The sequence below is a fragment of the Lampris incognitus genome, chromosome 12 (genome assembly GCF_029633865.1).
Source record: "Lampris incognitus isolate fLamInc1 chromosome 12, fLamInc1.hap2, whole genome shotgun sequence".
NCBI classification, from domain to species: Eukaryota; Metazoa; Chordata; class Actinopteri; order Lampriformes; family Lampridae; genus Lampris; species Lampris incognitus.
The window spans coordinates 51,031,064-51,054,330 of NC_079222.1; the positions used below are offsets into that span (position 1 = coordinate 51,031,064).

Here is a 23,267-nt window from a genome sequence, read left to right on the forward strand (position 1 = left end):
GGGATGGTCGTTCCCTCGTCACATAGATGGCCTCTTTGACTCCCCATTCACACCAGCGTTCCTCCCTATCAAGGATGTGCATATCCTCATCCGAAAGAGTGGCCACTGGCCTGTAGATGGTGTAGACTGTGGAGTCCTGGTCTGATGTGTTAGCTCTCCTGTGTTATGCCATCCTCTTGGCCGGCGTCTGTTTAGTTTCCCCAGTGTACATAACTGTACATCATGCATAAAGATATTGTTCTAATTAACGAAGGCTACGCCGTCTAGCTTTGTGTCGGAGCCATGAAGGAATTCAGAAAGGAATGCATTATGTAGTAATATAAGAAAATAAGGTTTCTGATGGTTTATATTTTAGTACTGTTATATATGGGTTTTTTTATTCATATAAAAATGAATGCCATCTGAAAATGCACAATGACAATACATTGGAACTGAGCATATTTATTTTCATTGAGTACTTATCAATTTCATACATTCAATGCATGTTTGTTGCCTCTCCAAATTTTCCACTCAGCCTTGACTGCATCTCTCGTCATCTTCAGTGTTTCCATGAACTTGAGCCCTCAATTGGACTGTGGCTCACAAACAGGGTAGTAAAAGAGACAAAAACAAAGACTGGGTATGTTTAAAACAGAAATGCATGAAGCAGAGTTATAAGTTAGCAGCCGTCAGGGTGGGCCTGGTATCTACACACCTAAAACCATTGTTTGGTTCAGTCAATCTCCTTCTTCAGGTATTTTTTCATAACAGAAGTGATGGTTCCTCCCTCGCTGCCCTCTGCCTCTTGTCTCTCTCCATGTGGCCTTCCAGTCCCATGCCTCAAACCCCTTTCCTGAGAGCTTCTTCCTGAACTGCTTGAGCTGGAGGACTCTGTGTCAGAGTTTTTTCTGTTGCGGATTGAGGGAGGTAGCTCTCCAAAGTGGACATTCAGTGACCTCCTGCCTCCTCTAACTGAGCTGGCGAGGCTGCTGGTGGATTGAGCCCTCCGTATTGCTGGAAGAATTTCAGAGGATGCGTCATCACGATTGTCCGCTGTCAGACGACAGTTTTGGAAGATCATGGGCTCTGAAGTCAGACAGCCTTCACCTTCACTTTCTGCAACAATACTCCCAAGAATTCGCTTCCTCCGTTGAGGGGAGATTTGAGTAGAAGTGGCCATTGAGCGGACTGGTTCCTCCAAGTCCTCTTCTGGGATGGACCGAGTGGAAAGATGATGACGAGCAGTTTGAACAGATGCCAAGGAGGATAGACGGGGGAGTGAGGGAAGGGAAGAGATGGACTCAGTGGAGTTGAAGCGGGACAATTTGGCTGCTGCGTTCGATGCCCCAGTAGATGTCTGTGGATCACAAATGGAGCGCACACTAGCTGCTCGGGGTAGGATTGGGGAGGGAGGTTTGAGAATGCTAGGGCCTGGCCGGGGTTCCTGGTTATCTTCTGGGAGGGAAGGGGCTCTTCGTCTGAGAATAGATGCTCCAGTTGTTTGATAAATGGGTAAGGAGACAGCACTACCAGGTCCTTCTCCTGTATCACCACCAGCTCTACGTTTACGCAGTCCATCTAACAGCTCAGACAGAGCTGATGAAGAGGAGGCTCGGCCAAGGCCAACCGCACCAACTCCATCAGTCCCAGACCCTTCATCATCTGGGTCAGCAAATGAACTTGAGAGGGATACAGAAGACAGTTAAATTAGGGTAGTTCAATAAATACACATTAGGTTAACTGACTTGGTACTCCGCTATGATGTCTGTGTGTTTTTATATTTACATATATATATATATACACTACCGTTCAAAAGTTTGGGATCACCCAAACAATTTTGTGTTTTCCATGAAAAGTCACACTTATTCACCACCATATGTTGTGAAATGAATAGAAAATAGAGTCAAGACATTGACAAGGTTAGAAATAATGATTTGTATTTGAAATAAGATTTTTTTTACATCAAACTTTGCTTTCGTCAGAGAATCCTCCATTTGCAGCAATTACAGCATTGCAGACCTTTGGCATTCTAGCTGTTAATTTGTTGAGGTAATCTGGAGAAATTGCACCCCACGCTTCCAGAAGCAGCTCCCACAAGTTGGATTGGTTGGATGGGCACTTCTTTGAGCAGATTGAGTTTCTGGAGCATCACATTTGTGGGGTCAATTAAACGCTCAAAATGGCCAGAAAAAGAGAACTTTCATCTGAAACTCGACAGTCTATTCTTGTTCTTAGAAATGAAGGCTATTCCATGCGAGAAATTGCTAAGAAATTGAAGATTTCCTACACCGGTGTGTACTACTCCCTTCAGAGGACAGCACAAACAGGCTCTAACCAGAGTAGAAAAAGAAGTGGGAGGCCGCGTTGCACAACTGAGCAAGAAGATAAGTACATTAGAGTCTCTAGTTTGAGAAACAGACGCCTCACAGGTCCCCAACTGGCATCTTCATTAAATAGTACCTGTTAGAGCCTGTTTGTGCTGTCCTCTGAAGGGAGTAGTACACACCGGTGTAGGAAATCTTCAATTTCTTAGCAATTTCTCGCATGGAATAGCCTTCATTTCTAAGAACAAGAATAGACTGTCGAGTTTCAGATGAAAGTTCTCTTTTTCTGGCCATTTTGAGCGTTTAATTGACCCCACAAATGTGATGCTCCAGAAACTCAATCTGCTCAAAGAAGTGCCCATCCAACCAATCCAACTTGTGGGAGCTGCTTCTGGAAGCGTGGGGTGCAATTTCTCCAGATTACCTCAACAAATTAACAGCTAGAATGCCAAAGGTCTGCAATGCTGTAATTGCTGCAAATGGAGGATTCTTTGACGAAAGCAAAGTTTGATGTAAAAAAAATCTTATTTCAAATACAAATCATTATTTCTAACCTTGTCAATGTCTTGACTCTATTTTCTATTCATTTCACAACATATGGTGGTGAATAAGTGTGACTTTTCATGGAAAACACGAAATTGTTTGGGTGATCCCAAACTTTTGAACGGTAGTGTATATATATACATATATAATCCAGAGTCAAGTAAATTCTTTATGAGACAGTACAAGCCTGTTTCTTTCCATAAGCAATCATCAGCTGTCACAGCTGTCAATAAAGTTACACAGGAAAGAACATAACATCAACTGCCTCGTCATGCATATGACGAGGCAGTTAATGACGGAACAAGTGCGGTCGAATGGTGGCATAAAGAGTAAAGGTGGTGTGGAGTGAAGGGGCTGAATTACCAGAAGGCAGGATAAGAGACATACAGGACAGTTACAAGTACCTGGGCATTCCACAGGCAAATAGAAAACCATGAGGAGGCAGCAAGAAGGTCAGCTAAAGCCAAATACCTCCAGAGAGTGAGGAAGGTCCTGAGGAGCCAGCTCAATGGGAAGCATAAGCTCCAAGCCATCAACACATATGCCATACCAGTCATTAGATACCCAGCTGGAATAATAAACTGGCCAAAGAAGGCGATAAAAGCCAAGGATACCAGGGCATGGAAACTCCTCACAATGCACGGAGGGTTCCAATCGAAGTCCAGCAGCCTGAGACTGTATGATAAGCAAAAAGATGGGGGCCGAGGGTTAGTGAATGTCAAAGCCACTATCCAGGATGAAACAAGGAACATCCATGAGTACATCCAAAAGAGGACCCCTCAGGACACGCTCCTGAGTGAGTACCTCAGGCAGCAGAAGACACAGAATGCAGAGGAAAAAGAAGAAGAAGAGGCGGTATCAGGGAAGACCAATCCCCTCCATGGGATGCATCGTCGACAGATAGAAGACATGGCTGATATCGAGAAATCCTACCAGTGGCTAGAAAAGGTTGGACTGAAGGACAGAGGCTCTGATCATAGCAGCACAAGAACAGGCACTCAGATTGGTTGAGGCAGGGGTCTACCACACCAGACAAGACCCAAGATGCAGGCTGTGCAAAGACGCCCCTGAGACAGTCCAGCACTTAGTAGCAAGGTATAAAATGTTAGCTGGGAAAGTGTACACTGAAAGGCATAACCAAGTGGCTGGGATAGCATACAGGAACATCCGTACTGAATAAAGACTGGAAGTCCCCAAGTCCAAATGGGAGACACTGCCCAAGGTGGTTGAGAATGGCAGAGCCACGATCCTGTGGGACTTCAAGTTCCAGACTGACAAGCAGGTGCTGGCTAACCAACCAGGCATTGGTCAACAAGGAACAGAAGACAGCAGTAGTGATCGATGTAGCAATCCCATGCAACGGCAACATCAGGAAGAAAGAGCACGAGAAGCTAGAGAAATACCATGGGCTGAAGGAAGAACTAGATCAGAAGTGGAAAGTGAAATCCACAGTAGTCCCAGTAGTAACAGGAGCACTAGGGGCTGTGACGCCCAAACTGGGAGAGAGTGGCTCCATCAGACTCCATGAACAACATCTGAGGACTCTGTCCTGAGAGTGCAATCCTAGGAAAAGCTAAGACACTGTACAGAACCCTTAAACTCCCAAGCCTCTGGTAGAGAACCCCAAGCTTAAGGAAGACACACACCCTAAAAAGGGTGAGGAAGAATATGTATATATATATATATATATATATATATATATATATATATATATATATATATATATATATATATATATATATATATATATATACACACACACACACACACACACACACACACACACACACACACACACATATTATGATTGTCTTACCGGAAGCTGTACATGCTCATGGTGTCAGCATTAGATTGGCGCCCCATTTGGTTGCTAATGGTACTGCTGCCAGAAGGACTGGTGCCACGGTTAGCTCCTTTAGGCACCCCCAGCCAATGACGAATCCCCTCATCAACATCCCCTGTACCGACAGACCCAGTACTGGACACAGACTCACTGTAGGATCCAATAATAAAATCATTAGTTATCGTTTGTCATAGAGAGATTGAGGGTATCCACTTTCGCACTTTGTAGTTACTGAAAATGCGGTCAAGCCATGATTAATAAGTAAGCACATTAAAGACAGCAATTCATTAGTGCAGGAAAAAAGACTTAAGACCAAATCCAAACTCTAAATCTAGTGTGAGCTGTTTCTAATCGATAAGCTCTAGATGAAGGCTTAAAATAAGGTGTCAGAGTAAGTAAGTAAGTACGTAAGTACGTATGTAAGTAAGTCAGTAAGTGAGTAAGTCAGTAAGTATGTATGTAAGTAAGTCAGTCAGTAAGTAAGTAAGTAAGTCAGTAAGTCAGTAAGTAAGTCAGTAAGTAAGTACGTATATAAGTCAGTAAGTAAGTACGTATATAAGTCAGTAAGTAAGAAAGTATGTACGTAAGTAAGTCAGTAAGTCAGTAAGTAAGTCAGTAAGTAAGTACGTATATATGTCAGTAAGTAAGAAAGTATGTACGTAAGTAAGTCAGTAAGTCAGTAAGTGAGTAAGTCAGTAAGTATGTATGTAAGTCAGTCAGTAAGTAAGTAAGTAAGTAAGTCAGTAAGTCAGTAAGTAAGTCAGTAAGTAAGTACGTATATAAGTCAGTAAGTAAGAAAGTATGTACGTAAGTAAGTCAGTAAGTCAGTAAGTAAGTCAGTAAGTAAGTACGTATATAAGTCAGTAAGTAAGAAAGTATGTACGTAAGTAAGTCAGTAAGTCAGTAAGTAAGTCAGTAACTAAGAACGTAAGTACGTATGTCAGTAAGTCAGTAAGTACATAAGTATGTAAGTACATATGTATGTAAGTCAGTCAGTAAGTAGGTACATATGTAAGTAAGTCAGTAAGACAGTAAGTAAGTCAGTAAGTACGTATGTAAGTCAGTCAGTAAGTAAGTAATTCAGTAAGTACATATGTAAGTAAGTCAGTAAGTCAGTAAGTACATATGTAAGTAAGTCAGTAAGTAAGTACGTAAGTACGTATGTAAGTAAGTCAGTAAGTCAGTAAGTACATATGTAAGTAAGTCAGTAAGTAAGTACGTAAGTACGTATGTAAGTAAGTCAGTAAGTCAGTAAGTAAGTATGTAAGTATGTATGTAAGTAAGTCAGTAAGTAAGTAAATAAGTAGGTATGTAGTAAGTAAGTAGGTATGTAAGTAAGTCAGTAAGTAAGTAAGTCAGTAAGAAAGTATGTATGTAAGTAAGTCAGTAAGTAAGTAAGTCAGTAAGAAAGTATGTATGTAAGTCAGTAAGTAAGTTCGTATGTAAGTAAGTCAGTAAGTCAGTAAGAAAGTATGTATGTAAGTAAGTCAGTAAGTAAGTAAGTAAGTCAGTAAGAAAGTATGTATGTAAGTCAGTAAGAAAGTAAGTCAGTAAGTAAGTAAGTCAGTAAGAAAGTATGTATGTAAGTAAGTCGGTAAGTAAGTCAGTGAGTAAGGAAGTCAGTAAGTAAGGAAGTCAGTAAGTCAGTGAGTAAGTAAGTACGTAACTACATATGTAAGTCAGTAAGTCAGTAAGTAAGTACCTATGTAAGTCAGTCAGTAAGTAAGTAAATAAGTAGGTATGTAGTAAGTAAGTATGTATGTAAGTAAGTCAGTAAGTAAGTAAGTCAGTAAGAAAGTATGTATGTAAGTCAGTAAGAAAGTATGTATGTAAGTCAGTCAGTAAGTAAATAAGTCAGTAAGAAAGTATGTATGTAAGTCAGTAAGAAAGTATGTATGTAAGTAAGTCAGTAAGTAAGTAAGTCAGTAAGAAAGTATGTATGTAAGTCAGTAAGTAAATAAGTCAGTAAGAAAGTATGTATGTAAGTAAGTCGGTAAATAAGTCAGTGAGTAAGGAAGTCAGTAAGTAAGGAAGTCAGTAAGTCAGTGAGTAAGTAAGTACGTAACTACGTATGTAAGTCAGTAAGTCAGTAAGTAAGTACCTATGTAAGTCAGTCAGTAAGTAAGTCAGTAAGAAAGTATGTATGTAAGTCAGTAAGAAAGTATGTATGTAAGTCAGTAAGTAAGTAAGTCAGTAAGAAAGTATGTATGTAAGTCAGTAAGAAAGTAGGTATGTAAGTAAGTCGGTAAATAAGTCAGTGAGTAAGGAAGTCAGTAAGTAAGGAAGTCAGTAAGTCAGTGAGTAAGTAAGTACGTAACTACGTATGTAAGTCAGTAAGTACGTATGTAAGTAAGTCAGTGAGTAAGTAAATAAGTCAGTAAGTAAGTAAGGTTTATTTACACAGCACCTTTCTAAGACAGTCACAGAGCACCTCACAGTGAAAATGGTCATAATATGTTTTTCAGTTTCGAGCGAAGCTCTGGATCCGATGGCCAAGTCTGTGGTTGGCCCAGATGTTGCCCTGTTCTTATGTTTATTTTGCTGGATCCTTTTCTTGGTTAAGGATTTATTTTGGCAGTTTTGTTTGCCTATTTTGTAAATAAACCCTTACATTTGCTTAGTGAAACCTTGGTGGTTACTTCATGTTTATTTTACTTTATGAAGCCTTTGTGTTACTGACTGCCACAAACCAGGGATATTTGGAGGCTGTAACAAGGAGGAACAACTCCATGCACTACAGACTAGCCCAAGATGCTCCACCAACGGTAGTCCATTTCCAATTAGTAGCGATGCAAACAAATATTTTCATGAAAGTTATCTTAAAAGATCAAGTTGTCTTCACGTTATTTACCATCATTTAACTGAATGATGTAATGATAATACTTGAGTCAACAGTGACAGTCTGGTCACAGCCATAAACTAGTTCAATGCTGACAGAAAGAGGCAAAGCCATGGCACACCAACAACTCACACACATTCATAAGGACTCTTACAGGTCTCTCTTTCGAGTCAGGGATTCCACAGCAGTCTGAACGCTAGATTGAAGGTCAGAGTGGTGAAAGTGGAGATTACACGTGAAGATAAGCACGTGAACGAACGCATGTGATACCAGGATAAAATTAACTACCTTTCGGTGTCACTCTCGTCACTTGACTCCACTTCCTCCAGAGCAGCCTGCAGATCGACGATACGGCGGATGGATGTCTCCAGATCGGCTTGTAATGTCTGCCTGACAGCAGTGAGCTCCTCCAGCTGCATTTCCTGTGAGTCAGTATCATTGAAGGTGATCTTAAGACAAGGCTGCAAGACATGTCTTCACCTTTAATATCTCAACTGTGTGTTTTTTTCCACTGACATTGTGCACAGATAGTCTCATACGCTTCCACTTACTACTTGATTTGTAGCCTACAGTACTTCATCAGTCAAACACTGAGTGGCCCCTCCCAGATACAGATGTACCAGAGTACTGATGTGAATGGAAACTGGTTACATACCCATCTTCACATTGAAGTTTTGGGATTTTCCCCCGCTTTTTCTCCCCAATTGTATCCGGCCAATTACCCCACTCTTCCGAGCCACCCCGGTCACTGCTCCACCCCCTCTGCTGACCCGGCGAGGGCTGCAGACTACCCAATGCCTCCTCCGATACATGTGGAGTCGCCAGCCGCTTCTTTTCACCCGACAGTGAGGAGTTTCACCAGGGGGGATATAGCGCGTGGGAGGATCACACTATTCCACCCGAGTTCCCCCTCCCCACTGAACAGGTGCCCCGACCACCCAGCGGAGGCGCTAGTGTATCGACCAGCACACATACCCACATCTGGCTTCCCACCCACAGACATGGCCGACTGACACTGCCCTTTTCTGGGCAGTGTCAGTTGGAGACATCTGCTGGTGGATTCCTGGTCCTCCAATTTGACCTTTGTGCAGTCATATCTTAGGGATATGATGACTGACTCAGTACCCCAAGGGGGGCCTCGTCTTCAGTCGACTGATAAGTCAGCTGTGCCAAGCCCTCGGCGGGTTGCTGCAGTACGGTACAAGGCCCTCAGAGGGGGAGTGCTGGACCACAGGACTGCTAATGTATAGGGTGTGATGTTGGCTGGTGTCTGACTAGAGCACGTTAGAGGGTTGCACGACGTACTCAGGGAGATGCAGTTACATCCAGGGTAACTGCTGAGTTTTGTGACGGGAGATTGTTACCAGTTCCATGCGTCTGTGGCTGCTGTCCTGTTCCCTTTGTATCAAGTCCTCCATCTCCAGCCTCATGTCCTGCAGCCGCTGCTGGTAGTACTGGGAGTTTTCTCTCTCTCTCGCCTCAGCCTGGGCACTCTGTTCCAGCTCCTCTCCAAGACGCACCACACTATCCCTCAGACGTAGCACAAGCACCTACACACACACACACACACACACACACACACACACACACACGTGGCGGTATGGAAAATGCAAATCAGAACAGCAGTGATTTACTTGTGTTTCATGGCAGGCAGTGTGAACACAACGTGCTTCATGTGTTGTCTGGTCAACTTCATTTCAAATATACATCCACTGCTTCTGTTCAGGCCTGCAACACATGCCAAAACAAGTCGGGACAGGGGCAGCTAAGGCCTCGCAATGAGGTAAGATAATTAAATCATGATGAGATTTGAAACAGGTGATGTCAGCAGGTGATTGTCATCGTGATCTGGTACAAAAGCAGCATCCAGGACAGGCCTGGTCCTTTAGGAGCAAAGATGGGCCCAGGGTTGCCAGGTTGCCAACAAATGTGGTAGAAAATAAGTGACATTTTTAAAAACAATGTTCCTCAAAGAAAGACAGGAAGGGATTTGGACAGTTCACCCTCTATGGTCCATCCATCCATCCATTATCCAAACCCCTATCCTGCGCTCAGGGTCGCAGGGATGATGGAGCCTCTCCCAGCAGTCATTGGGCAGCAGGTGGGGAGACACCCTGGACAGGCCACCAGTCCATTACAGGGCCCGCACACACACCTAGGGACAAGTTAGGACGGCCGAGTCACCTGACCTACAGGTCTTTGGACTGTGGGAGGAAACCGGAGCTCCCAGAGGAAACCCACACAGACACGGGGAGAACATCCAAACTCCACACAGAGGACGACCCGGGACCACTCCCAAGGTTGGACTACCCCGGGGCTCGAACCCAGGACCTTCTCGCTGTGAGGCGAGCGTGCTGACCACTGCGCCACCGTGCCGCCTCACTCTCTACGGGGCATAACATAATTAAGATTCAAGGAATCTGGAGGAATCTCAGTGCGTAAAGGGCAAGGGCACAAGCCTAAGCTGAACAACCATGCTCTCTGATCCCTCAGACGGCACAGCATCAAGACCCGTCATTCATCTATAAGCACTATAACCACACGGGCTCAGGGTTACTTTGGCAAACCTTTGTTAAGCACTACAGTACGTAGTTATGCCCAAAAAGGCCAGTTAAAACTGTCCTGTGCTGAAAGGAAGTATCTTGTTAACCGTGTGCAGAAGCTTCTCTGGGCCCGGAGACATCTGGGATGGACCACCACACAGTGGAAATGTGCATTGTGGTCGGACGAATCAGGTCTTTTTTGGAAGAAATGGACGCTGTGTTGTCTGGACCAAAGAAGAAAAGGACCGTCCAGACTGTTAGCAGCAAAGCCAGGGTCTGTGGTCAGCGCCCTTGGGAAAGGTAACTTACACTTCTGTGACGTCACCATTACTGCCGAAAAGCACGAAGGGGTTTTGGAGCAACATATGCTGCCTTCAAGACATCTTTTCCGGGTACGCCATGCATAGTATGTCAACAAGACAACGCAAAACCACATTCTGCACACGTTACAAAGGCATGGCTGTGGAAGAGGAGGGCGCGGGTGCTGGACTGGCCCTCTTGCAGTCCCAACCGGTCCCCAATAGAGAATGTGGCACATTTCGAAATGGAAAAAGCGACAACGGAGACCCTGTACTGTTGCACACCTTAAGACTGTGTTTGCAGAAACAGCGGCACTTCAGTACCCCAACATGGGGATCGCCGGTTCGAATCCCCGTGTTATGTCCGGTTTAGTTGGGCGTCCCTCCAGACACAATTGGCCGTGTCTGCGGGTGGGAAGCCGGATGTGGCTGTGTCCTGGTCGCTGCACTAGCGCCCCCTCTGGTCGGTCGGGGCGCCTGTTCGGGGGGGAGGGGGAACTGGGGGGAGAAGCCTGATCCTCCCACACGCTACGTCCCCCTGGTGAAACTCCTCACTGTCAGGTGAGAAGAAGCAGCTGGTGACTCCACATGTATGGGAGGAGGCATGTGGTAGTCTGCAGCCCTCCCCGGATCAGCAGAGGGGGTGGAGCAGAGACCGGGACGGCTCGGTAGAGTGGGGCAATTGGCCGGGTACAATTGGAAAGAAAAAGGGGGAACAATCCAAAAAAAGGGGGGGTGGTGTCTTCAGCGCCTTAACGTTTTTTAAATGTTGTGAGAAGGAATGGCGACATTACGAAGTGGTAAATGCTTTACTGTCCCAACCTCTCTTTCAATGTGTCGCGAGAAAGACAAACGAAATAGGGTTTTTATTTTGAGAAAACAACAAAATTCATGAGAAAAATCATCAAATAATGTGCTGTTGTACTGTCTTCAATGGACTGCGGGTCAACAACACTTCACAAACCACTGCTTTCAGTTGTACTGTTAATGTGACGTACTGGCCCAACGTCTTGTGATCGGGGTCGTGCGGTACTGTAGAAGGCGGGTTGTAGAACCTGATAATGTAATAAATCCCCGATAATGTAATAAACCCCCGATAATGTAATAAATCCCCCGATAATGTAATAAACCCCCGATAATGTAATAAAAATCTGCTCTTGAGTCCATTGAAAATGCAATAAAACCTAATAATGTAATAACTTCCTGATAATGTAATAAAGTGCATTTGCATGTCCAACTTTGACCTGTCGGTGGCGCTAGAGCTCTGGAGCTAGAGTTGCCAACACAGTATCACCACTTGAACCCATTAATAGGTGGTCTGCTGTTAAATTATTACAATATTGGGGAATTATTACATTATCAGGACCTGCAAAATGAAGGCTAACCTGATCATGTAATAACCTCCTGTTAATGCAATACTTAATAACATTATCGGCAAAAAGTTTATTACATTATCGGTAAAAAGTTTATTACATTATCGGTAAAAAGTTTATTACATTATCGGGAAATGCGCTTTATTACATTATCAGGAAGTTATTACATTATCAGGTTTTATTGCATTTTCAATGGCCTCAAGTGCATTTTTATCACATTATCAGGGTTATTACATTATCGGGGATTTATTACATTATCGGGTTCTACACGGGTTTGTTTCATAACCATGTCGTCTCATTGGCTTAGAGGGGCTGCCAGCTGATTGGGCACGTGGTAAAACCGTGAGACAGCGGGGGGTGGAGAACACTGGTGAAGCAGAGAGGACCTCTGATCTTACCTCAAACCTCTTCACTTGTCCTCGCTGGAACTCCAGTTTGTTCTCTAGGTCACACACGCGTGCTTCCTGTTTGCTGACGATACTGCGCCCCACCGTGGACGATTCCAAGAACTGCACTCTTGATAGACTTTGCTGTAGCTGAAAAGAGGCGGTATATAAAGAGGTTAGGAATGGCCGAACCTGGTCGGTAGTTGTAACACGACAGAAGGTCTTGGTCACCTTGTTCATATGGGAGTTACAACCTAGGTCGGAGTCTAAGAGGACACGCAGGCCTGTAACGTATGACTTGATCTGAGGAGTCAAATAACCCCAGTCTGTCATCGAGAGTGGCCCCCTTGGCTTTACGCACCCCAGCACTCACCGCCCCTCTCCCCCCTCCTTTTCCATCCAGCAGGCCGAGGTGAGGAGGCTTTTCACAGTATAGAATAAAAGGAAGCAAACAGGGCCAGAGCAGCTCTCCCCAGCTGTGCTGTGTGGAGCCACTGGCCACGGAGCTCTCTGTTATCTCCAACACCTCCGTACGGCACAGCGCTTTAAAACATCTCCTGCATCCCAGCCCCTAAGGCAGCCAGAACAACATGCTCCAACGACTTCAGGCCAGTTGGCCTCGCTTCAGCGTCCTTTCCTACCTGAAGTCCTGTATATCCCCACTAACCATCCATATGGGCTTGCTTATCGGGCTAATAGAGCCGTTGAGGACGCTATAAATCTGGCTCTTCACCTCACTCTGCAACACCTGGCATCAACCAGCACCTACGTACACATCCTGTTTATAGACTTACGCTCAGCTTTCAACACCATTAATCCTCTCACACTCGTCACCAGGCGTCTAGAACATCAACCCAGCTCTGTGTTACTGGATACTGGACTTTCTTAGAACCAGAACTCAATCTGTCAAGGTTAACAACACTACATCACGCCCGCTGACACTCAGTACCAGTGCACCACATGGCTGTGTGTTATCTCCTCTGCTTTTCTCCACCTACACCAACCGGTTTACATCTCACCAAACCTCAGCCAAAATATTTCAAATATGCCCCGGACATCCGGGTAACATAGTGGTCTATTCTGTTGCCCCCCAACACGGGGATCCCGGTTCGAATCCCGTGTTACGTTGGGCGTCCCCCCAGACACAATTGGCCGTGTCTGTGGGTGGGAAGCCGGATGTGGGTGTGTGTCCTGGTCGCTGCACTAGCGCCACCTCTGGTCGGTCGGGGCGCCTGTTCGGGGGGGAGGGGGGACTGGGGGGAATAGCGTGACTCTCCCACGCGCTACATCCCCCTGGTGAAACTCCTCACTGTCAGGTGGAAAGAAGCGACTGGTGACTCCACATGTATGAGAGGAGGCAGGTGGTAGTCTGCAGCCCTCCCCGGATCAGCAGAGGGGGTGGAGCAGTGACTGGGACAGCTCGGAAGAGTGGGGTAATATGCCTGGTACAATTGGGGAGAAAATGGGGGGGTATTCAAGTACGGAGACGACACTATAATTGGACTTATCAATAACAATGACGAGACTCAGTGCCATCAAAAGGTGAACTGGGTTGTACATTGGTGCAGCAACAATAACCGCTTACCCAATACCTCAAAAACAATGTAAATATCTGCAGACCTCAGGAAGTGCACCAACATCAAAGCCCCGGTTCATAACCCTGACAGACTCCTTCAAATTCCTCGGCGCCTACATCAGTAACACTCTGAAATGCAATATCAGCACCAACCACATCATCAAAAAGGCTCAGCAAGGACTGTAATCCCTTAGTCAGCTGAAGAAGTATCATGTCAAAAAACACCTGCTGGTCCACTTCTATAAAGCCATCACAGAGAGCATCCTCACATCATCTCTCCCTTTCTGGTATGGGAGCTCAGACAGTCACACCAAGAGGAAACTGTTACTAAAGCCTCCAACATAACTGGTTGAGGGGTAATCCGTTTGGACTGCCCAGAAGCCACATCCTGGAAGCTGGTGAAAAGAAGGCCTTTCTTATGGAGTTCTTAGTCTTATGGAGAAACATCCTCTCCAGGTCAGCGGTCTTTCTACTTGCTCTCTTTAGTAGTACACCGTCCTGACAGGGCAAGGTTAGCATAATTGTTTGGTTAGCTTAGCCACAGGCTAGAAACAAGCCACACTCAGCGCCAGCACTGTATGCACTGGACTGGACTCAGACTGGACTGGTTTGCACTGGTACATCAGTCATTGTACTTGCTGCCTGGTGGGCCAGTTGATGTGCTGGGGAACCGGACTGTACATATCGATATATTCCCTGTGCATATTCTCACATTCCTGTGTTTCCTTTCTCTATGTGTTGATGTCATGGTTTGTGGTGCTGCTTGTTTTTCTCTCTTTCTTTTTGCACTGGAGCTGCGCTACCATGCTGTACCAAAACAATTACCACCAATATTGTTGCATGGCAACAACAAAGTCTCTTGATCTTTAGGGCCTTGTCTTCAATTGGTTTCAGGAAGTAATTACTCATCCACTTGTAATGTTGTACAATGTAGATGTATAACTGTGTATGATTGGCATAGCTATGAACGTTAACGTTGTGTTCTCTGAAGAAATCACCTGAGGCAAGCATGTCGGGTGAGAACAGCAGCGGCACAACACCAAAAGACACGTCGTATTTCTGTGACAGCGGATCTCAAACAAAACGTAAGATTTCCTCCCTGTAATGTCTGCTCCAAACTAGCTAAAAACCAACCCGGTTCTCAAAACACTGTCTCCCCCTTTTCCTCCCAGATTGTACCAGGCCAATTACCACTGCTCCACCCCCTCCCCCCCACATGCCTCCTCCCATACATGTGGAGTCGCCAGCCGCTTCTTTTCACCTGACAGTGAGGAGTTTCACCAGGGGGACGTAGCGCGTGGGAGGATCACGCTATTGCCCCCCAGGGATGAATAAAGTATTCTGATTCTGATTCCCCCCAGTCCCCCCCCCCGCCCCCGAATAGTTGCCCCGACCGACCAGAGGAGGCGCTAGTGCAGCGACCGGGACACATACCCACATCCGGCTTCCCACCCGCAGACTGTTTCTGTAAGGACGCCCGACCAAGCCCGAGGTAACACAGGGATTCCAACCGGTGAGACCGCTACACTACCCGGATGCGTTCTCGAAACAATTCAAGAACATATCACTGTGATCAAATGTATCAAATGCTGCACTTAAATCGAGAAGAACCAGGACTGAGATTTCGGTTAGTCCAGTAGTAAGTCTTAGATGATAGATTGACTGATGACGGACTAACTGAACTTTGGTAAGGGCAGTTTCTTTGCTATGATTGGCTCTTGAGAACGAAGATCCCGCACTTTCCAATAGACCTGGGATAACTGAATGAGCAAATATCTCCTTTAAAAAAGAAACGCTATGGTTGGCTCTAAAACCTGGCTAGAACTTCCACAGCACATTGTTTTAATTTAGAGAGAAGATTTCCATAAAAGCTCCGCCACAGGACAGCCGTTTCAAAGGCAGTGGGGGAAATTCTGCTCTCAATGGATGTATTAATAATGTATTAATAATGTATTAATGTATTAATAATTCTTCTGACAGAGTAAAAGACACTACTAAAAACATTTGAGATACAATTGAAATACTTTGACATACAATCTTACAAAGTTCTGGAACAGTTTTACAGCATTTTTTTTAGGTATGTAGATTAGACATTAGATTAGATCAGGGTTGCCAACCGTTCCTTAAAATAAGGGATAGTTCCTTATTATATATCAAATATATATATATGTGTGTGTGTGTATACTGTAAGGCACATTATATTTGTTATGCCCGTGCCGCCCCATCCATCCAACCCCTGTCCCTATCCCCTGTTCCTTATTTCCATTTCAAGGAGTTGGCAACCCTAGATTAGATATGGAGATTACAGATGGAGATTACATATGGAGATTACATATGGAGATTACATATGGAGATTACAGATGGAGATTACATATGGAGATTAGATATGGAGATTAGATATGGAGATTACATATGGAGATTACAGATGGAGATTACATATGGAGATTAGATATGTAGATTAGATATGGAGATTACATATGGAGATTAGATATGTAGATTACATATGGAGATTAGATATGTAGATTATATATGGTGATTAGATATGGAGATTAGATATGGAGATTAGATATGGAGATTACATATGGAGATTAGATATGGTGATTAGATATGGAGATTAGATATGGAGATTACATATGGAGATTACATATGGAGATTAGATATGTGATTAGATATGGAGATTACATATGGAGATTAGATATGGAGATTAGATATGTAGATTTGAGCCTGGTCTGCTGCGTCCGGTGGGCCCAGGGACCACGGCCCTGTCTGGAGCTGCGCCCGAGGAGGAAACAGCGAGGGCGGTGTGACAGGACGCGGAAGCGGGGCAGGCTAAGCTAGCTGCTAGCCATGCAGACCAGCAGTTCTGACAGTCATCCTGGCTGGCGTTCGTTCTCCGGATGGAGGAACTTTTGGACTGTGTTGCACTAAGTGAATTGTGTTGTTAACTGTTTGTGTGTCTTGTTTTTTGTTTTGCGTTGTTCTCTCTGTTTTGTATGTTTTTGGTGGTGTCGTTTTTGGGAATTTTCGGATGTGTTTTTGTCTTTTGCGTCACACCGCTGTGGGTTGGACGAAACGACAATAACTTGTTCCCGGTTCCTGATCTGAATCAGCAGCACAGGAGCCGTAGCGAAGCAAGCTTGAACCACATCCTGCATATCGGAACATTGTTCCCATGAGTTCGTAAACTGCTCAGTGACAGAATGTTGTCATCATGTTCCGAGTGTAAAGAAGCTTACCTCTTTCTGGAGCGTCTGTCTCTGTTTCTTCACTTCCTCTAGCTCAGCTTGCAGCTCCCTGATCTGTGAGATATCACTAGAAGACTACAAGAAAGGAACGGGCAAGAGAGACGTTAGAAAGAGAGACCAGATGACCTCCGGTTTGTCCTGGAGATAGGACAGTGATTACATAGTAGACACGGCCTAACCTCCCACGTACTGGGAAGCAGGACAGGCGAGGTGGTGTCATTTCTAAAGCAGGTAGGAGCCCAAAGATACTTGAGGATCCAGCTGAAGGATGACCTCAGTGGCCACATTACAACAAAATAACACATAATGTATGCATTTTAAAAACACTACTCAGCAGGGAAACACCTGTGCAATGAGGGCTTTGTGTTTCTTCATGAGTTCATTGAGGTCGTCCTGGTCCTCCTCCAGTCTCTTGAACAGGTCTATCTTCTCATGCTGGTACAGGGCTAACTGCTCATCCACCTGCATCCACAAGTACAGATAGAAGCTAGATTCAATAAACACACTGGTACACACACACACACACACACACACACACACACACACACACACACACACACACACACACACACACACACACACACAATGGCTAAAAACAAACTCACAGCACTTTTCTGTTTGCAGATGTTCTCCAGCTCTGTCTGAGAGTTCTCCAGTTCTTGAGACAGAGTCTTCTGGGTGTTTTCAGCCTCAGTTCTCCTAGATTCACTCTCCTCAAGCTAGTTGGGGACAAGGACACTGCATGAGTGTATCTAAGTGTGGACAGGGTGCTCATATAAGGTTGTAATATTGTGTGTGTGTGTGTGTGTGTGTGTGTGTGTGTGTGTGTGTGTGTGTGTGTGTGTGTGTGTGTGTGTGTGTGTGTGTGTGTGTGTGTGTGTGTGTGCACCTTGCAGTGTAGATGCTCTATCTGTTCTTTAGTGCCATTGGGCAGTTTCTGCCCTGAGTTGTCTATGGTGGAGAGCAGCAGCTGGGCATCAACCAGCAGGGCACGAGTTCTCTTCAGGTCCCTCCTGAGCTTCTTCTCCACATCGAAGTCCCTGTGGCCTACCTACACGACAGGAGAGACAAGGCCTGACTAGTCAGAGGAACTAACGCACGCTGGGGACAGGAGAGACATGGCCTGACTAGTCAGATGAACTAACACACGCTGGGGACAGGAGATACAAGGCGTGACTAGTCAGATGAACTAACGCACGCTGGGGACAGGAGAGACAAGGCCTGACTAGTCAGAGGAACTAACACACGCTGGGGACAGGAGAGACAAGGCCTGACTAGTCAGAGGAACTAACACACGCTGGGGACAGGAGAGACAAGGCGTGACTAGTCAGATGAACTAACGCACGCTGGGGACAGGAGAGACAAGGCCTGACTAGTCAGAGGAACTAACACACGCTGGGGACAGGAGACACAAGGCCTGACTAGTCAGATGAACTAACGCACGCTGGGGACAGGAGAGACAAGGCCTGACTAGTCAGAGGAACTAACACACGCTGGGGACAGGAGAGACAAGGCCTGACTAGTCAGATGAACTAACGCACGCTGGGGACAGGAGAGACAAGGCGTGACTAGTCAGATGAACTAACGCACGCTGGGGACAGGAGAGACAAGGCCTGACTAGTCAGATGAACTAACGCACGCTGGGGACAGGAGAGACAAGGCCTGACTAGTCAGAGGAACTAACGCACGCTGGGGACAGGAGAGACAAGGCCTGACTAGTCAGAGGAACTAACGCACGCTGGGGACAGGAGAGACAAGGCCTGACTAGTCAGAGGAACTAACACACGCTGGGGACAGGAGAGACAAGGCCTGACTAGTCAGAGGAACTAACACACGCTGGGGACAGGAGAGACAAGGCCTGACTAGTCAGATGAACTAACACACGCTGGGGACAGGAGAGACAAGGCCTGACTAGTCAGAGGAACTAACGCACGCTGGGGACAGGAGAGACAAGGCCTGACTAGTCAGAGGAACTAACACACGCTGGGGACAGGAGAGACAAGGCCTGACTAGTCAGAGGAACTAACGCACGCTGGGGACAGGAGAGACAAGGCCTGACTAGTCAGATGAACTAACACACGCTGGGGACAGGAGAGACAAGGCCTGACTAGTCAGAGGAACTAACGCACGCTGGGGACAGGAGAGACAAGGCCTGACTAGTCAGAGGAACTAACGCACGCTGGGGACAGGAGAGACAAGGCCTGACTAGTCAGAGGAACTAACGCACGCTGGGGACAGGAGAGACAAGGCCTGACTAGTCAGAGGAACTAACGCACGCTGGGGACAGGAGAGACAAGGCCTGACTAGTCAGAGGAACTAACGCACACTGGGGACAGGAGAGACAAGGCCTGACTAGTCAGATGAACTGACGCACGCTGGGGACAGGAGAGACAAGGCGTGACTAGTCAGATGAACTAACGCACGCTGGGGACAGGAGAGACAAGGCCTGACTAGTCAGAGGAACTAACGCACGCTGGGGACAGGAGAGACAAGGCCTGACTAGTCAGAGGAACTAACGCACACTGGGGACAGGAGAGACAAGGCCTGACTAGTCAGATGAACTAACACACGCTGGGGACAGGAGAGACAAGGCCTGACTAGTCAGAGGAACTAACGCACGCTGGGGACAGGAGAGACAAGGCCTGACTAGTCAGATGAACTAACGCACGCTGGGGACAGGAGAGACAAGGCCTGACTAGTCAGAGGAACTAACGCACGCTGGGGACAGGAGAGACAAGGTGTGACTAGTCAGAGGAACTAACGCACGCTGGGGACAGGAGGGACAAGGCGTGACTAGTCAGATGAACTGACGCACGCTGGGGACAGGAGAGACAGGGCGTGACTAGTCAGAGGAACTAACGCACGCTGGGGACATGAGAGACAAGGCCTGACTAGTCAGAGGAACTAACGCACGCTGGGGACAGAAGGGACAAGGCGTGACTAGTCAGAGGAACTAACGCACGCTGGGGACAGGAGGGACAAGGCGTGACTAGTCAGATGAACTGACGCACGCTGGGGACAGGAGAGACAAGGCCTGAATAGTCAGATGAACTAACGCACGCTGGGGACAGGAGAGACAAGGTGTGACTAGTCAGAGGAACTAACGCACGCTGGGGACAGGAGAGACAAGGCGTGACTAGTCAGAGGAACTAACGCACGCTGGGGACAGGAGAGACAAGGCCTGACTAGTCAGAGGAACTAACGCACGCTGGGGACAGGAGAGACAAGGCGTGACTAGTCAGAGGAACTAACGCACGCTGGGGACAGGAGAGACAAGGCCTGACTAGTCAGAGGAATTAACGCACGCTGGGGACAGGAGAGACAAGGCCTGACTAGTCAGATGAACTAACGCACGCTGGGGACAGGACGGACATGGCGTGACTAGTCAGATGAACTAACGCACGCTGAGGACAGGAGAGACAAGGCGTGACTAGTCAGATGAACTAACGCACGCTGAGGACAGGAGAGACAAGGTGTGACTAGTCAGATGAACTAACGCACGCTGGGGACAGGAGAGACAAGGCGTGACTAGTCAGATGAACTAACGCACGCTTGGGACAGGAGAGACAAGGCCTGACTAGTCAGATGAACTGACGCACGCTTGGGACAGGAGAGACAAGGCCTGACTAGTCAGATGAACTAACGCACGCTTGGGACAGGAGAGACAAGGCCTGACTAGTCAGATGAACTGACGCACGCTGGGGACAGGAGAGACAAGGTGTGACTAGTCAGATGAACTAACGCACGCTGGGGACAGGACGGACATGGCGTGACTAGTCAGATGAACTAACGCACGCTGGGGACAGGACGGACATGGCGTGACTAGTCAGATGAACTAACGCACGCTGGGGACAGGAGAGACAAGGCCTGACTAGTCAGAGGAACTAACGCACGCTGGGGACAGGAGAGACAAGGCCTGACTAGTCAGAGGAACTAACGCACGCTGGGGACAGGAGAGACAAGGCGTGACTAGTCAGAGGAACTAACGCACGCTGGGGACAGGAGAGACAAGGCCTGACTAGTCAGAGGAATTAACGCACGCTGGGGACAGGAGAGACAAGGCCTGACTAGTCAGATGAACTAACGCACGCTGGGGACAGGACGGACATGGCGTGACTAGTCAGATGAACTAACGCACGCTGAGGACAGGAGAGACAAGGCGTGACTAGTCAGATGAACTAACGCACGCTGGGGACAGGAGAGACAAGGCGTGACTAGTCAGATGAACTAACGCACGCTTGGGACAGGAGAGACAAGGCCTGACTAGTCAGATGAACTGACGCACGCTTGGGACAGGAGAGACAAGGCCTGACTAGTCAGATGAACTAACGCACGCTTGGGACAGGAGAGACAAGGCCTGACTAGTCAGATGAACTGACGCACGCTGGGGACAGGAGAGACAAGGTGTGACTAGTCAGATGAACTAACGCACGCTGGGGACAGGACGGACATGGCGTGACTAGTCAGATGAACTAACGCACGCTGGGGACAGGACGGACATGGCGTGACTAGTCAGATGAACTAACGCACGCTGGGGACAGGAGAGACATGGCGTGACTAGTCAGATGAACTAACGCACGCTGGGGACAGGAGAGACAAGGCCTGACTAGTCAGAGGAACTAACGCACGCTGGGGACAGGAGAGACATGGCGTGACTAGTCAGATGAACTAACGCACGCTGGGGACAGGAGAGACAAGGCCTGACTAGTCAGAGGAACTAACGCACGCTGGGGACAGGAGAGACATGGCGTGACTAGTCAGATGAACTAACGCATGCTGGGGACAGGAGAGACAAGGCCTGACTAGTCAGATGAACTAACGCACGCTGGGGACAGGACGGACATGGCGTGACTAGTCAGATGAACTAACGCACGCTGGGGACAGGACGGACATGGCGTGACTAGTCAGATGAACTAACGCACGCTGGGGACAGGAGAGACATGGCGTGACTAGTCAGATGAACTAACGCACGCTGGGGACAGGAGAGACAAGGCCTGACTAGTCAGATGAACTAACGCATGCTGGGGATGAGACCACAATAACTCAAAAGGCAGCATCATCAAATACGAAATCTTCGTATTTTTAGAGGGAGGGCGGAGAACCAGAAAAAGGGCATCAGAGAGACCAAGAGAGACAGAGAGAGACAGAGAGAGACAGAGAGAGAGACAGACAGACAGACAGACAGACAGACAGACAGACAGACAGACAGACAGACAGACAGACAGACAGACAGACAGAGAGAGACTGTACATAAAATAATCAGAAAGCGTTTCTGACAGCAGGATACCTTCATGTCCTCTTCTCATCTGTAAACCTTGGAAACATTGAAGAAAAACCGTTCTTCATGGTTTACTGCATGGTTTACTGCATGGTTTACTTCATGGTTTACTTCATGGTTTACTTCATGGTTTACTGCATGGTTTACTGCATGGTTTACTTCATGGGTTTATTTCATGGTTTACTGCATGGTTTACTGCATGGTTTACTGCATGGTTTACTTCATGGATTTACTTCATGGGTTTACTTCATGGGTTTACTTCATGGATTTACTGTATGGTTTACTTCATGGTTTACTTCATGGTTTTACTTGTAAAGATAAAGCCTGCAAAGTTTTGTTTGTCGGCCGATAGGGAACCACCTACAGTACTAGCGCTGGTCCTTAAACCCTGGTCCAATTACAATGTTATGAGAGCCAGAATACACCCAAATACTGCTGGATCAGTCAACACACACACACACCTTTCTTTCTCTTTCTCTTTACCTCATCTCATCTCATCTCATCTCATCTCATGTCATCTTCAGCTGCTTCTCCAGGGTCGGTCACAGTGGCAGCAAGCTAAGTAGGGCACTCCAGACCTCCCTCTCCCCAGCAACACCCTCCAGCTCCTCCTGGGGGATCCCAAGGTGTTCCCAGGCCAGATTGGACATGTAGTCCCTCCAGCGAGTTCTGGGTCTACCCCGGGGTCTCCTCCCAGTTGGACGTGCCCGGAAAACCTCCAAAGGAAGGTGTCCAGGAGGCATCCTAATCAGATGTCCGAACCACCTCAACTGGCTCCTTTCGACACGAAGGAGCAGCAGCTCTACTCCGAGCTCCCTCCGGATGTCCGAGCTCCTCACCCTATCTCTAAGGCTGAGCCCAGACACCCTACGGAGGAAACTCATTTCAGCCGCTTGTATCCGCCATCTCACCCTTTCAGTCACTACCCAAAGCTCATGACCATAGGTGAGGGTTGGAACCAAGACTGACTGGTAAATTGAGAGCTTTTTCTTCCGGCTCAGCTCCCTCTTCACCACAACGGTCCGGTACAACATCCACA

At 46.9% G+C, this 23,267-nt stretch overlaps 1 protein-coding gene across 1 annotated transcript in view; it reads right to left on the reverse strand.

Annotated features, from left to right (window-relative positions):
• Positions 1 to 365: 365 nt before the first annotated feature.
• The window catches only part of LOC130121760 (unconventional myosin-XVIIIb), a 73,986-nt gene continuing 51,084 nt past the window's right edge, over positions 366 to 23,267 (reverse strand). The window contains exons 33-42 of the mRNA XM_056290638.1: positions 17,840 to 18,001; positions 17,556 to 17,669; positions 17,296 to 17,412; positions 16,942 to 17,025; positions 12,142 to 12,279; positions 8,893 to 9,078; positions 7,817 to 7,950; positions 7,683 to 7,724; positions 4,663 to 4,839; positions 366 to 1,658 (exon numbers count right to left, since the gene is read on the reverse strand). Of these exons, the coding sequence (XP_056146613.1) occupies positions 713 to 1,658; positions 4,663 to 4,839; positions 7,683 to 7,724; positions 7,817 to 7,950; positions 8,893 to 9,078; positions 12,142 to 12,279; positions 16,942 to 17,025; positions 17,296 to 17,412; positions 17,556 to 17,669; positions 17,840 to 18,001 (2,100 nt within the window). The 3' untranslated portion in view covers positions 366 to 712. The remainder of the gene's footprint in view (positions 1,659 to 4,662; positions 4,840 to 7,682; positions 7,725 to 7,816; positions 7,951 to 8,892; positions 9,079 to 12,141; positions 12,280 to 16,941; positions 17,026 to 17,295; positions 17,413 to 17,555; positions 17,670 to 17,839; positions 18,002 to 23,267) is intronic.